The 15,331-nt window shown below is 43.9% G+C and overlaps 1 protein-coding gene across 2 annotated transcripts in view; it reads left to right on the top strand.

Moving 5' to 3' along the window:
- Window positions 1-2,677: 2,677 nt before the first annotated feature.
- The window catches only part of tnksa (tankyrase, TRF1-interacting ankyrin-related ADP-ribose polymerase a), a 94,315-nt gene continuing 81,661 nt past the window's right edge, over window positions 2,678-15,331 (top strand). Inside the window, exons 1-3 of one of the 2 annotated variants that reach the window (XM_037545956.1) lie at window positions 2,678-3,207; window positions 6,619-6,843; window positions 13,023-13,118. In XM_037545956.1, coding sequence (XP_037401853.1) covers window positions 2,712-3,207; window positions 6,619-6,843; window positions 13,023-13,118 — 817 coding nt within the window. In that variant the 5' untranslated portion in view covers window positions 2,678-2,711. The remainder of the gene's footprint in view (window positions 3,208-6,618; window positions 6,844-13,022; window positions 13,119-15,331) is intronic. The other variant, XM_037545957.1, reaches the window with a different exon arrangement.

Below are 15,331 nucleotides of genomic sequence, written 5' to 3'. Positions count from 1 at the left end.
GAAGGAACCTGAAAAATGAGACCTTGGGAAAAGCCTATGAATGGTCCACTGTCTCCATCTTTAGTTCAATTGGAGAATCAGCAAACTGCTTACCACATTTACGGCCCCCATTTACTTGATCAACAACCTGAACGTGCATAATACAAAACCTTGTATCTCCAAAATGGTAACTTTACAGGAGAAGGAAAAAACCTACTTCACTTGCAATGTAAGTCAATGGAACCAGAATCTTTTCCAGGTCATTTTGGGGCATTTATTTTCGACCACTCCTCATGAAATTTACAGACAATATAAAGAGCAACAGGCATTTCCAAATTATGTAAAAAACTCAAAAATGATTTTAAAAATGGAGATACAAGGTTTTGTTCTGACAGCAGCGAAATGTTTTTAACCTATTTATTCTTAGAAATATCTTATTAAGCAACATATAATCATTTGGGACAATTACTGTTAATAGCATATCTTAATATATATAATATGTAGAGTCCAAAGGAAGGCTGCCTCCATCATCAAAGACCCCACCCACCCCCAGCACGGACTGTTCAAACCTCTGCCCTCAGGCCGGAGGTATAGGAGTATGATGTGCAAGACCGCCAGACTAAAGAACTCCTTCTTCCCCACCGCAATCAGAGTTCTGAATCAGAAATAACTACTCACACTTCTGTCTGCCAGACTTAGGGTCAGACGTGTGATGTGTATCCCACTGGTAAAGACCTCTTTCCTCAGGAATAACCTGCAACTACTGCCACTTTACTGTAGCACATGTTTACAATTGCACTATTGCACTTTACCACTCATTTCTGCGGCAGATGTTCCCAGCAAGGCACAGCACTATCCATCCATACTGTAATTTATACACTGTAACCTAACCTGTTGTAAATCTAAAAACCTCTTTTAGTAGCCTATATTTAGTACGTATTTCTTGATTAATATATATGCTTGTATATATACTCTTTTGTATTTTTAATGTTATATCTGGCATTCTTAGCGAGGAGCAAAGTAAGCTTTTCATTGTATATAAGGAAACCTGTTTCCTCTGTGCAAGTATTTAAAAAAAAAAGGTTTACTGTAAAAATAGCATCAATGTACTTGTTTATTCAGACCTGTAGGTAGAAACTACAATCAGTGACTTGTTTACTACAGTAAAATGTTTATGATGAATACGTACAGTGGGACACTTTAGCGTACCGGGACTGTGAATTGCTGCTTCCTTTAGCCAGTGGCACAGCTGCTGCTGGATGTGAGCTGAATATGAGTACATGCTTTGAATTGATGTGATATCAACACAGTGGGTTTGGCTGAATTTTAAAAATCAAATCAAAAAAGAAAAAGTACTTAGCCTTCAGCTTTTTCAGCATTATATTAGTGCCTGTCCTGTGGTTTTAGAATTTGTGCATACACCATATTGCCAAAAGTATTCGCTCGCCTGCCTTCGCATACACATGAACTTCAGTGAGGTCTGCTTCTTAATCCATAGGGTTTAATATGATGTCAGCCCAGCCTTTACAGCTGTAACAGCTGTAACTCTTCTGGGGAAGCTTTCCACAAGGTTTAGGAGTGTGTTTATGGGAATTTTTGACCGTCCTTCACATGTCCTTATTAAAGAAGGCAAAGAAGAAGATGTGGTGTTCTGAGACACAGAAGCTGGACGTCTGTCCCACCGCCCTTTTATTCTCAAAGTCTACTATTTTTATTTTTATTTTATTTTTACAGCGGCCCTAAAACGCCTTCGTAGTTCTGCTTACTCAGCAACGTCACTGTGGCTTTTACTCCAAAGCCCACCTGCCCCTGACGTCACACGAGGGGCGTTCTTGTGGGAGGGGCGTGCCTTGTGTACATCACAGAAACGCCCTCATGTGGTGCTGCAATTCGACCCTCCTCGCGTGACCAGCCAATGAGCTGCTCCGCTCGCCCATCAATCATCCCGCTCTGGCAGTAAAGCCCGCCTCCTGCCGCCCAAAACCCGTTTGCGGTAGAAAAAGGAAGAAATAGGTGCGTTTTCTTTGTTTGTTTAGTGAAATTCATCCTTATACTTTCTAAAATTAAAGAATCGTTCTTTATAAGTGATTAGAAACTTTTTAAACTTTTGTTTTAGCCGTCGAGCTCCATTCACTCCCATTCATTGAGGACTCACTCGCGGGCGCCCCCTGCTGGTTAGCAGTCCTGTTTCGATATAACGGGGGGAATAGGAAGCGGCCAGGCTCCTCATAAACCGGCTCTGATCTAACTAGATGTGACTAGATGCTGCATTCAAGTCGCCCTCGGAAGCTCCTGCTTAGAGAACCGATTGGCGTTTTGATCGCAAACAAGAGCGAGCGCAACATTGCGGCGGTGCACCGAGGTTTCCGACACGACAGCAAAACGTCAGCACCAGTTTAAATATAGCTAATATAATTTCAGGAGAGCACGAGTTTCTGTTCTGATGTCTGTTAAAAAAAGAAAAAAAAGAAAAACAAGTTTGCCAAGAAGTGTCCCCGTCAGCCTGAACCAAACTACATTCAAACGAATGAAATATAAATCTATTTTATTTCCTCTTATTTTATTTTTAGTTTGTTTTATTTGCAACAACTGTTAAAAAAAACAAAACAAAACAAAAAACGTCGCTTTCAGTCTGTACAGGAGGAATCCTGCGACCGGAAGTGTGCTGCAGAGCCTTGCCGGAAGTTCTCCGGAGCTGTTTTTGTTGCCTGCTGGAGGGGATAGTGGTGAAAATGGCGACGTCTCGTCGCGCTGCCCAGCAGCAGCAGCAACAAAGCTTCTCGTCCCCTCCGAGAGTTACTCCGAGTCCGCTGACTCCGCCAGGTCCTCTCCCGGCGAGCGGCGTCCCGGCGAGCGGCGTCCCGGCGGCGGTATCGGCTCCGGCAGGAGCGGAGCAGCAGGAGAGTGTCGGGGATCCGGAGGCCAGTCCGGCCTCCCCCGACATCCCCGCTGCTCTCCTCAGCAGCAGCGGCAGCGGCAGCAGCAGCTCCTCCACCACCACCAGCACCTCTACGCCTGGCGGGGCCAGCAGTGGCGGCTCCAGTCCTGACTCGGGCGGCCCCAGTCCCGGCGGCGGCGGCGGCTGCGGGACTAGCGGCGCGTTTAGGGAGCTTTTCGAGGCCTGCCGTAATGGAGACGTGTCTCGGGTAAAGAGGCTGGTGGACTCGGTCAACGTTAACGCGAAGGACATGGCTGGACGCAAATCCACTCCGCTCCACTTCGCTGCGGGTAACTCTGCATGTTTCTGCTGTGCTGACTTGTTCAGCTAACCGGGCGCATATAAACAGAGCGAACGCCGCTGGACTGAAGGCCGGAGAAATCAAACCGCCCCCTTTGTTTATGAACCGTGAACCAGCTGGCTTAGCAAATGTTTACAAAGCTGCGAATTCGTCCCTTCTAACGAGTTAAAACCTAGTTAAATGGCCAAGCGAGTGAATCCTTGCTTAAGCGTTACATACCAGGGGTTATCTTTGAACTGCGTTGCTGGACTCTTTGGTTATCAGTCTAACCTGAGAGTAGATCGGCTAGTCCAGGTTAACGGGCTGCCACAGGCACTGCTTGTTTTGCATGCAGTTATTTTCCAAGTAGAGTTTTCAAATCCACAATTTCAAAACCCTCTGCAAGCGGCAGCTGGAAATGGAAATACTGAAAACACCTTGAAATGCGGGGTAGAAGCCTAAAAATCCTAGAAGATCCTAAAAACAGCACATAAATGCAGGAGTTTCCGTCGTGAGTCTGTAAAGTTTCTTTGATGTGATGTGCAGAAATGTTTAACGAGCATTAAAGTTTGGTGTGAAAACGTGGTTTTGAGCTTTAAAGACCAGCAGTTGGTAAAACGGTGTTATTTCATGGCAGCTGTTGCGCTGCCCTGTGGTGGGTGACTGGTTTTAGCCTGTTTGTTTTTCTCAGCACAAAGCAGTAAGGAACCCTGACCTGTTGGGCTCTCCTCTTTTTTGCTGTTCTGTTCATAACCCTGTGTTATTACTGTCCTGTGACTGTCCGTCATCTGATCGGTTGATTGAACAAATGGTGGGAAGGTCCCTTTGAGTGTCCCAGTGGTGTTGATGAGCTCATGTTATTGGATACGTGCAGTTTTGGTTTGGAGAGTTTGCTGAAATCGCAGGGAAAGGTGGGCGCGAAGTGTGCAGAGTGGATCAGGACTAACATCTCGTGGGGAATGTTTCATTCTACAGGTGTAGTCAGTTTTTACAGGTCGTTGTTAGTTTGTCACGGTTATGCACGCGTGATATCGGAGTCATAACGGTAACATTGAGTCGCGTTCTTCACGCTGTATGCTGGCCACGTGCTGAAAGGTGATTGATTTGTGCTGTTTTTAGGGTCAGCTGCTGGCTGAACACACCCTTTTGTGTTCTGCCTCTTGAAAATACAGCCCTGATCAGTAGTTTTCTGAAGTAGTCTTTGCTCACGCAGCAGCTTCTGCCCTGCATTTCAAGGTGTTCTCAGTATTTCCATTTTCAGCTGCCGAATGCAGAGGGTTCTGAAATTGTGGATTTGAAAACTCTACTTGGAAAGTAACTACATGCAAAACAAGCAGTGCTTGTGGTAGATTGTTTATGTTGATACTGTAATGCTACCATTTCAGAATGTGGGAAAACAGTGGTAACTAATTAAGATCAAGACTAAGTGATTAAGTGACCCTTATTAGTCCCACAACGGGGAATTTAACCCATCCGTGAAGTGAAACGCCACATACACACTAGTGAGCACACACACACTAAGGGGCAGTGAGCTCACTTGCCCGGAGCGGTGGGCAGCCCTGCCCGGAGCGGTGGGCAGCCCTGCCCGCAGCGCCCGGGGAGCAGTTGGGGGTTAGGTGTCTTGCTCAAGGACACCTCAGTCATGTGCTGTCGGCTCTGGGGATCACCAGTGGATACTTTAAATTGCTTGCTCAGTATAAATACAGTATAGATGGACAGTAGGATGTCATTTTACTGTTATTGTGGTTAAAATATGCCTTTCTGAGTGTTCTGTGCATGTTGTCAATACTTGCAGGGAAAGTTATGCATAATTCAGTCACTCAGAGGGTTCGATGTGAAACGCTCCATTCTAGAGAAACTTACCACGTCAGAAATCGTCACGTTGGTGGAGACGAGAAGCTTCATTACAGAGATATTACATGAAATGGTTATGATTACCCTGCATGATGTCTGAGACATTGTTTTAGAATAGTTCTTAGATGAAGGTTTGGCCTAAAGTGTCTTTTTGCAAGTGATGTAAAGCAAAATAGCTAATAAAATAAACGATTTACCACTTGCACCATTGTCAACTTCATATATTTAAAAACTCAGAGGGGCACATTTGGCTTGACTGGTCGTTATGAATGCTAAATAAAAGGCGTCATCTGCCATGTATACCCTTAGTTCCTATCACCATCACTGTAAAGAAGTCCGTAAATCTCTCTAAAGTGCTCCACTTCGAGTTAAACCACTTTGAATGACTTGGTGATTAAGCTATACAGAAATTTTGAAAAATCAATGGAAAATCAATTCCTCTTTAAAGAACAGCGACCAACTACATTACATTACATTAAATTACATTTCATTAGAAAGGGAGCATAATTAGTCCTGTTTAATTGGATTGAATTGGATTTTCCGCAGTGCAAAATCAGTTTTTGATGGAAGTTTTTATATATGGCACTACTAGTTCATTGTGTCTGTCTGTCAAAATATTGAAATATGTATTTTGTATCATAAATGCTCGCTGATCACTTTTTGAAATGGGCATTCTGGGTATTATTACAGACAGTATTAGGGGGATTAGTTGGCATTATTGGAGGTTTTCTCAATTATTATTGACTTTTCTAGAGCTTTGTTCATCACTGTGGATTAATCAGTTTAATTAATCATAGTCATTGTATAAAAAACATATGTTGTGTATACCACAGAGACCCAGAAGGATAAGCGGTTTAAAATGTGTATGCATGTAAACAGTAATAAGTAACACACTGTATCCTTGTTAAGTAATGAATAAGGTTAAATAGAGTCCTGACCTCAACCCCATAGGACACCTTTGGGATGAATTAGAGCGGAGACTGTGAGCCAGACCTTCTCGTCCAGCATCAGTGTCTGACCTCTCAAATGCGCTTCTGGAAGAATGGCCAAAAATTCCCATAAACACACTCCTAAACATTGTGGAAAGCCTTCCCAGAAGAATTGAAGCTGTTATAGCTGTAAAGGGTGGGCCGACTTCATATTAAGCCCTATGGATTAAGAATGGGCTGTCAATCAAATTCATATGTGTGTGAAGCCTGACGAGTGAATACTTTAGTGTGTATTAATCGGAGAGGAGATACAGTGATGTGGTTCAGCACAGTCCAGACAGCAGGAGATCAGTACCCTCTCTGCAGTAAGGAGACTTATAGTTAATGCCTTTTTTTTCTTGATATTTATTCTTTTCAAGGCTCTTGCTATCCTTTTGCTACTGCAGCAGTGTGAATCCCCCCCCCCCCCCCCCCCCCCCCCCCCCCCCACTGTGGGACTAATAAAGGAATATCGTATCTTGTAAACACAAAATTGGTTTAATATCATTGAAGACAATGATTTGAAACTTTTCAATTGTGATTTTCTAACTTTTTAGATGCCAGTGTACGTGTAGTTCTAAATATAATGTTCTCTCTAGGTTTTGGGAGGAAAGACGTAGTGGAGCATCTTCTACAGACGGGGGCAAATGTGCATGCCCGAGACGATGGCGGTTTGATCCCCCTCCACAACGCCTGTTCTTTTGGCCATGCTGAAGTGGTCAGCTTGCTGCTGTGCCAAGGAGCTGACCCCAACGCTAGAGACAACTGGAACTACACCCCACTACATGAGGCTGCCATAAAGGGCAAAATTGATGTGTGCATAGGTAAGTGTGTGTTTCTTAAACTGTTCTACTCGTTTGCTAGTTTTCTGGGTTACTTTTCTCTCTTGGAGAAGAGATACTGCCTTGCATCTGAGTTTATTTCATAGCTCTTTAATCCTCCACAAACATAATTGTTGATTTATTTATGTGAACTTGGCTTTAATTCAGATGAGATTTGTCTAATGGTTGGTCTTTCTGTAATGGCTAAAGAGAGTAGAGTGCCTCTGTAGTTGGCAGAGACATTCAGCTAAATTGTGTTAGTAAGCATAGGAGATGTATGACTTTCATTTTTTCCCAGTTTTGCCTGAGGAATCGTTTTCAATAAGGGTTAACCATGTGGCATTTTTCTTGATTAGGTTTGGTAGCTGACATTCTTACATAGTTATTAATCAGTTCTTCACTGTTTTGTATTCATGAGAAATTTAAATTTGCTTCTTGGGGGTGAAAAGACGACGCTGTGTCATCCAAGAGTTCGGTCTTTCATTTGCCCTCAGCAGAACGTTTCCTTTTCAGAACATTCTCTGCTGTTTCTCACTGATTTCTTCATCAGGTGCGGATTTTATTTTTCGGTATCTTATTCGATGTAAGCTTGAAGCGTTATGTCGTATAGGCAAACTGTGTGTAGATTTGTTGTAAATCAGTTAAGATGCAACTGTCCACTGAGCTTAATATGATTCTTATGATTATAAAGGCCGAATTCTTCTTAGCAGGGATGGAAGCTGAGATCGAAATCTTACAGGTGTCAGCAAATATTTGCCTAAAAAGATACTGGTATCAAAGAGATATTTAGATTTTACTGAGATTTCAAACCGATATTTAATGATGTGTTTATTGTACTATAATAAATGTCCATTTCTCTGTTAGGCTAGTCCAGGTGGATTTAAACCCATTTCACACCGGATGCAACGTGGTGCGCATGATAATCCAGAACGATTTAATATGATTCTGTTTGCGTTTTTAATTAATCAAGAGATTAAAAATAAAAAGAAGCTGAGCTGTTGCTGTGACTGTTTCTAGCTTTTTCACCATGTAATGTGAATATATTATGTTATAATGTACGAAGGGAGATGAGGGTGAGAAGATCGGCGATTTGCGAGAGGTTCAGAGTAGAGCCGCTGCTCCTCCACGTTGAGAGAAGCCAGTTGAGGTGGTTCGGGCATCTGGCAAGGATGGCCTCTGGACGCCACCCTAGGGAGGTGTTCCAGACATGTCCGACAGGGAGGAGACCCTGGGGAAGACCCAGAACACGTTGGAGGGATTATATCTCTCGACTGTCTTGGGAATGCCTTGGTATCCCTACAGAAGAGGGAGAGGGAGGCCTGGGCCTCTTTGCTTAGGCTGCTGCCCCCGCGACCCGGACCCGGATAAGCGGTTGAGGATGGATGGATGGATGTCAGAGTTAAAACTACATTTACTGATTAGTGCAGATTGTATATCATAGACACTGCATTTCTTTGCTGGTTTAGCCTATAAGGTTCTAGCGTGCCACGCATGCTTTTCCACCGCGGTGTGACCTGATGCGCGTAGCCAGTGTGGAAGGTTACATTGATAAATATAGGAGTGTGTAGCTTGGCTTGATGTGGTGCGTCGTGTGGCGCAATTACTGCGTCTGGTGCGAAATGAGTTTGTCCTTATTTCTACAGTTTATAAAAGTTTATGTTCATCTTAACTGGTGGGGTTAAACGTTCATTACCTCTTAGCTACAATAGCATCATAGCTCCACTGCAGGACTAACACAGCAAACTTCAGACATCAAATATGTTTTGGCTAATTGATTCCGATTGGGATGAGGGGGAAATAGTGTTTGGTTTGTGGGTTATTTTTTGTCCAAATTAAGCTTTAAGAAAGACCCAACACCAGCAACACAGTGCAACGTGGTTTATTTATGTTATCTGGAAAGTGGCTTCTTCGGTGACAGTGAGGAGTAGGTTTTGAAACAGTCAGCAGAGCCACACGCATTCAGACCGAGTGATCTATGGCTGTATGGCGATGCTTCAGTGGCAGCATTTTGTTCTGTATTTAAAGGTTGTAACTTTATTTTTTTTATTTCAAAGCTGAAGCTGTGACTGTATCCCTGGAACGGAGCACCTTTATTTTCTGTCAGAATGATCTGAACCTAGCTGTCATATTAGTTTCTCACAGGTTTCTGGATTTGGTATAATTTCTCTGTGAAATTAAGCATTGGAAGTGTGATTGATTGCACAGGAGGACAAATTAATCTCACCTTGTCGCGTCCCAGTGATTATTTGCTGGAAGAAAAGAAATTGGATTTGAAAAGCGCTCTCTTAAACGCCATGGAATGTCTGTCTTTTCGGAAAATTGCTCTCTAATATAGCGAATTGAAAACCTCAGTTTATGCTAAATTGAATACATTTGCAGTCATTTTATTTGATTTTTATTTTTTTAACCAAAACACGAGCCAGTAGGAATTGTCTAACTGGAAAATCGACATTTAGTGGGTTTCGAAACGCTGATTAAAAGTGTTCCTGCATATTGTCCAGCTTTACGTTGTAGAGTGCTTAATGTTCTCCTCCTGCAGTGCATTGGGCACTGACTCACGCCAGGTTGAGAGAAAATTCAGAAAATAGATGTTTTGTTAGGGGCAGTGCTTGAGTTGTAATGTAACCTTTTATTAGAAAATATCTCTTGGTGTGTATTTACAGTCTGTAACTTATTACAAAGTCCCTTTCAGCAGTCAGTTTCCGAGTTTTACCTCTACAGCAGTGAGTCTGTCCTGTTTTTAGGTGGATAATTAGATCTTCTGCTCACCTGCTGGGGTGAAGTTAAACTCACTGTTTCTATAGACGTTGCCATTATTCTTTACTCTGTTAATGGAGTTGGATCATTGAAAAAAAATGGATGTGGAAAGAAAAAATGTATTGATATTTTGAGAAAATGTTCAGTCTTTTCGGTCCAAAACACTTGTGTGATGGATGGGTTCTGTCACCAGTCAAACTGGATTATTTTGGATTATTATGTCAGGAAATCTTGTAATTTCAGTTCTCTTTTAATGTGTGGTCCATGCCTGTATTGGTCCTTTTGGTTTACCTTTTTTCTTACTTGCCGACGTGATCTGATCTTAAATTCTGGCACCTTAAATTCTGCCGGGACATCCAAACCCGAGTTGCTACACCCCCAGCATTTACCCACCCCACAGATTTCATCACCTATGGCCTTTGATCATGATGAATAAATAATCTTCCTCCTCTCTGGTAATTAGGGTCGCTGCTGGTCTCCAGTCATTAATTTCTGTGTCCATCCACACAAAGCTGCAGGAGGGCAATTTAAAATTGAAGGTCATTTGCTGTCAATCCTTGGTTTAGAGATGGATGGCGATAATGGTGACAGTGTCTCCTTATTTTGCCACGGCCCTGACCTGCCTGCTGGATGAACAGGCCTGCTCTCTTTACTGCTGCTGGTGATGAATGACTAAAGAAGCATCGGCAGCAGCAGAACCCAGGGCAGTGACGCAGTGGATGACGCAGCTACTGCTGCTGCTCGCCTTGAGCCTTAGATGCTCTTAGTGAGCATGTTTGTTAACATGCATTTGTAAACGTGAACCCCTAAACCCTTAATGTGGTACGTGGTTGTGTTTTTCTTCCTTGAAACGTCCTTCCTTATTTGGCACTGCGGTGAGTGGCAGAATGGTCTATTTTCAGCCAGGACTAATTTGGCATTGTCAGTCTTGTTTCTCACCTAATGTGCAGGCAGCTTTAATGAACAGCCACTGCCATGTGAACTGGCACTGATGGGCGCGTATTTTAGGGCTGCTCTTAACCCTAATGGCAGCAGAGTCCTGCGCATTGTGATGCATTAACCAAAGCACCCAGACTTTCCCAGAGGCTTTCTATTACTCTGCCTTCACAGCGCCTGACCATAATTATACCACTTTTCTAATCACATCCTAGCCACCAATTACTGTGGGTCTGCATGTCACCTCTCGAGCACAGGGGTCTCTTGGAGCAGCTGTGCAGCTCACGGCAGCACCTGTTTCGAAGCTGCCATTTGCACCCTTTACGACCATTCTCCGCCAAACAAAGTCACCTGCTTTTGTATTCCTGTAGCGGCTGCTCTGGCACGTGCATGAGCCAGAGGGCTAAAATATGAGGGATTCAGTAAGTTATGATTCTTTTAGGAAGTGATTTGGTGCATCATGAAATTTTACCACTGCACTTTCGCCACAGCTTGGATTCAGTTGGCGTGATTCCGAATTATTAAAGAAACGTGCAGACTGTTTATAGTGGCGAAACAAAGGCATTAAAACAATACACACATTTATTTTTTTCGATTGGATATCGGAGCAAGATAAAAGAATGAATCTCATCCTTTCTTGGATCAGATTAAACTGGCATGGCCCACACTCACATTACCATGTCATGTTCTTAGTTGTTTATTTTTTCCTGTACAGGTTGACCTACTTTTAGATACTCCACCCCACGCTGAAGTGTTTCAGTTGAAAGTAGTAGTTATATTAAAAGTTTAGTAGTTTTTTAAGTCAGACTGTTAGAGATGTCGGTTTCAGTGTTAGTGTTTTGTCAGTAAAGGTGCCATCCTACCATCTGTAACAGTTGATTCTGCCATTCCAGTATTGATGCAGGTTGCTGCATTTCAACCCTCATAAGTTGGCACTGGGGCCAAGGGTGGTGGTTAGTGAGGTGGCTCCGGCGCTCCACCTCACGCCTCGTTTGATAGATAGTGAGGCTGCCGGAAGTGCGCTTGTGAATTTTAATTACCCCATTGCTGTCATCCTTCTGACACTACACCCCCCCCCCACAACCACCCCAACATCACCATTCCACTCGACAGCCCACTGCTCAAGTGCTTTCAAGGCTCCGGTGTATGCAGATGTGCTTTGTGTGGGACTTTTATCAGGACCTATGGTTGGAAAATTTTTGTGCCTCTTAAAGCATGCTAATATTTCTCTTAAAAAAAAAAAAAGCTTGTGCCTGTTTTGGCGCTGCATCGTATTTCAGGACAACACAGAGCTTGTCAGAAATTGGACTCCTTTTTAACCAGAAAACGGATGACCTATGAGTCACCAAAGTGCCAGCAGCATTTCAAATATACCCATGTCCTTTTTCTTTTTCTTTTTTTTTGTTTTGTTTTGAGGGCTAGCTGCTTCCTTCTTAGGCAAACATCAAAGAAACGAATGCAGACTACCACCGTGTTTGTTTAGGAGTATTTCTCCCCTTTTGTGAGAACAGAACAACCTTTTGCATCAACATCAGCGTGCCCTGATTCGCTGGGTGCTGCGCAGGAGCGTGGACAAAGAAATAGAAAAGGAGTCTCTGTAATTGCCCCTCTGGCTAGTGATAGTGCAGATGTGTTTAGAATGGAAGCAGGAAGAGAGAGAGAGAGAGAGAGAGAGAGAGAGAGAGAGAGGGTGTACGTGAGTGTGCACGTGAAGGAGGGGGGGTGTTGAAGGGGGGAGCGTAGCTGGGGCAGAAGGAGGGGAGGTGTGTGTGTGTGTACATGCTTGCGTTGTTGTTGAGAGAGGGAGAGAGGGAGTGAGCGAGAGAGAAGAGTGCAGACAGTTGGGGGACGCTGGCCGCTGTAGGTGCACTGCTAGGAGACTAAAAAGCAGAGCGCAACAAACAGCATCTCTCTCTCTCTCTCTCTCTCTCTCTCTCTCTCTCTCTCTCTCTCTCTCTCTCTCTCTCTCTCTGTCTCTCTCTCTCTCTCTCTCTCTCTCTCTCTCTCTGTCTCTCTCTCTCTCTCTGTCTCTCTCTCTCTCTCTGTCTCTCTCTCTCTCTCTCTGTCTCTCTCTCTCTCTCTGTCTCTCTCTCTCTCTCTGTCTCTCTCTCTCTCTCTGTCTCTCTCTCTCTCTCTCTCTCTCTCTCTCTCTCTCTCTCTCTCTCTCTCTCTCTCTCCCTCTCTTGAGGCCAGGCAGGGGGAAAGGATCTGGAAAAACAGACTTTGATATTCCGCTCTCATACCTGAGCTTCAGTCACATGTTCCTGCCTGGAGTCGGACTCTCTCAGTAACATGGGCTTTTTTCCTCCGTCTCGCTGCAGTGTGAGGCGTGTGTCAGTACTGGCTGCTCTCTCCGCTGCGCCGCCGTGCGATGTGTGTATGTGTCTGCAGCATGCCGAGGAGAGCGTTGGCCGTCAGCGGAGGCAGCGGCCCCGCTACTAGCCTGTGCCTGCCTGAGTTACGCTACTGCTTGTGTTTCCCCTGTACAGTGCTGCTCCAACACGGTGCTGACCCAAACATCCGCAACACTGATGGCAAGTCCGCCCTGGACCTCGCTGACCCTTCCGCCAAAGCCGTCCTGACTGGTGAGTCCGCTGCAAACTGGCCTTACTTTCTTAGTTTATTCTCTCAGTGTCTCACTTACTTACTATGCTGTCTTGCGCAATCTCACTCTTCTGTAACTGCCTCTCTCTCTCTCTCTCTCTCTCTCTCTCTCTCTCTCTCTCTCTCTCTTCTGTCTTTTCTCTGCTTCTCCTTCGTCCTGAGCTCTTACTTATCATTTATATTCTCTCTCTCTCTCTCTCTCTCTCTCTCTCTCTCTCTCTCTCTCTCTCTCTCTCTCTGTGTTTCTCTCTGTTTCTCTCTTCTGTCTTTTCTCTGCTTCTCCTTCGTCCTGAGCTCTTACTTATCATTTATATTCTCTCTCTCTCTCTCTCTCTCTCTCTCTCTCTCTCTCTGTTTCTCTCTTCTGTCTTTTCTCTGCTTCTCCCTCGTCCTGAGCTTTTACTTATCATTTATATTCTCTCTCTCTCTCTCTCTCTCTCTCTCTCTCTCTCTCTCTCTCTCTCTCTCTCTCTCTCTCTCTCTCTCTCTCTCTTCTGTCTTTTCTCTGCTTCTCCTTCGTCCTGAGCTCTTACTTATCATTTATATTCTCTCTCTCTCTCTCTCTCTCATATACATACATGCTGTCTTACACATTCTCTCTTTTCTACCTAACTGCCCTTTATCTATTTCTGTTGATCTATTTTCTCTGTTTCTCTCTTTCCCTCAGCCTCTCCCTTTAAAATGTTCAGTGTTTATGTTCTGGTTATGGATGTATGCTGCAGGAGTGTTGCTGCCTGTGCAGTGTTGCTGTGTGTCTCTCTCTCTTTCTCCCTCACTCAGCCTCCTTCATGTGTTTTTTGGGCAGCGATCAGAGATTCATACATAATGAAGCTGCTGTACTTATCTTCACACACGGCACTTTGCATACACATTTTGCTTCTGTTTACTCTGTGTTACATCATATCTTCCCTGGTTAATACATTAATGACACGCAGGGAGCTGTGGATGTGTGTAATTTTCCTTGCTGAGAACAATCAGAGTCCGACAAGTATCTCAATCATGTGCCTCTCCATCACAGCCGCTCTCTTTCACGGCACATGCACGTAATCACTGCTTCTAAAATAAACAGAAGCGTCGTTATGAAGTCCTGCATTGACGTTCGGCAGACTGAATGTACATTAACACATTGGTAATGACGTGCTGACTGAGTTTGGCTTACAATAGCATTTTATCTGAGCAAAAATATGTAAACAGTAGAAGCCAAAGTGCAAGAAAGTGTCAAGCATCTGAAAGGATTCTCGAAAGGTAGAGTGGCAGGCGTCCTCCTGCCTCGATGGAGTGCAGTTGAGGCAAACGAACCTTTTTTCAGTGCCGTAAGAGCCGTGGCTGTCTCCGAGTTTAGCAAGTAAGAACTTCTTAACTGAGTAGATTAGCAAACATTCAAGTTTCTATAAATATGTCTGTGTTGCACTCAACAAGGTCCTAAATGTGCCTTCTTTCTTGAAAATGGCTCACTTATGGCAGCTGTGATCAGAACAGTTGTTATTAGTCATTTATCACCTGCTGCGTAATTCAGTCGGAAAAATATTCCATCTCAAATTAAACGGATATTAGATACATTTCCCCCACAGAGAAGGACCAAGAGTGATAATGCTGCACGCTGAGATTTAATAAGACGCTGTACTTGTCAGTGCAGGTTAAAGTCTTATACCACATAGATCCCTCAAAAAGTAAGCAAGGTTAATGGCACCGCTGCGTAGCTTACAGCTTGCATTAAGGGGAGTGTATTATGAGTGCCACTTCAAACGTTCTGTTCCAACTTTCAAGAATGCGTAGTGAAGCTCACTTTTCTAAGACTGCCACAAGTCGGAAATAAGTTATTTGAAGGTCTCGCGGGTTTGTTGCTCACTGCTTTGGAAAAATCTACTCCACATCCGTAGCTCCACATTAGCGGCAAAGCCATTTAGAACTCTCTCTTCTGTACAGTCAATAAAGGAGCCTCAAAACCAGGTAACAAATATCTATTGAGAAGACCTGCTCTCACATTTTGGTGGTAATGGTAGAAGATATGTTTTGTGGTTTTGTGTGTGTGTGTGTGTATAAATAGCACAAGGCTTCTCCAGCTACTCAAGTACTTCACGTAATTGTTATAGATCCACTTTCCTCATTCTCTGCTGGTGTCTAGGCTGTCTCTCTGACCCTGCAGTTCTCAGGGATTTATTAGTACCCTGTTACTCGCCTCTTATCGTGTGGG

This window comes from Pygocentrus nattereri, chromosome 16, assembly GCF_015220715.1.
Source record: "Pygocentrus nattereri isolate fPygNat1 chromosome 16, fPygNat1.pri, whole genome shotgun sequence".
In the NCBI taxonomy this organism is placed as follows: domain Eukaryota; kingdom Metazoa; phylum Chordata; class Actinopteri; order Characiformes; family Serrasalmidae; genus Pygocentrus; species Pygocentrus nattereri.
The sequence above is the reverse complement of the archived record's forward strand: the minus strand, read 5'-3'. Positions and strand labels throughout refer to the sequence as shown.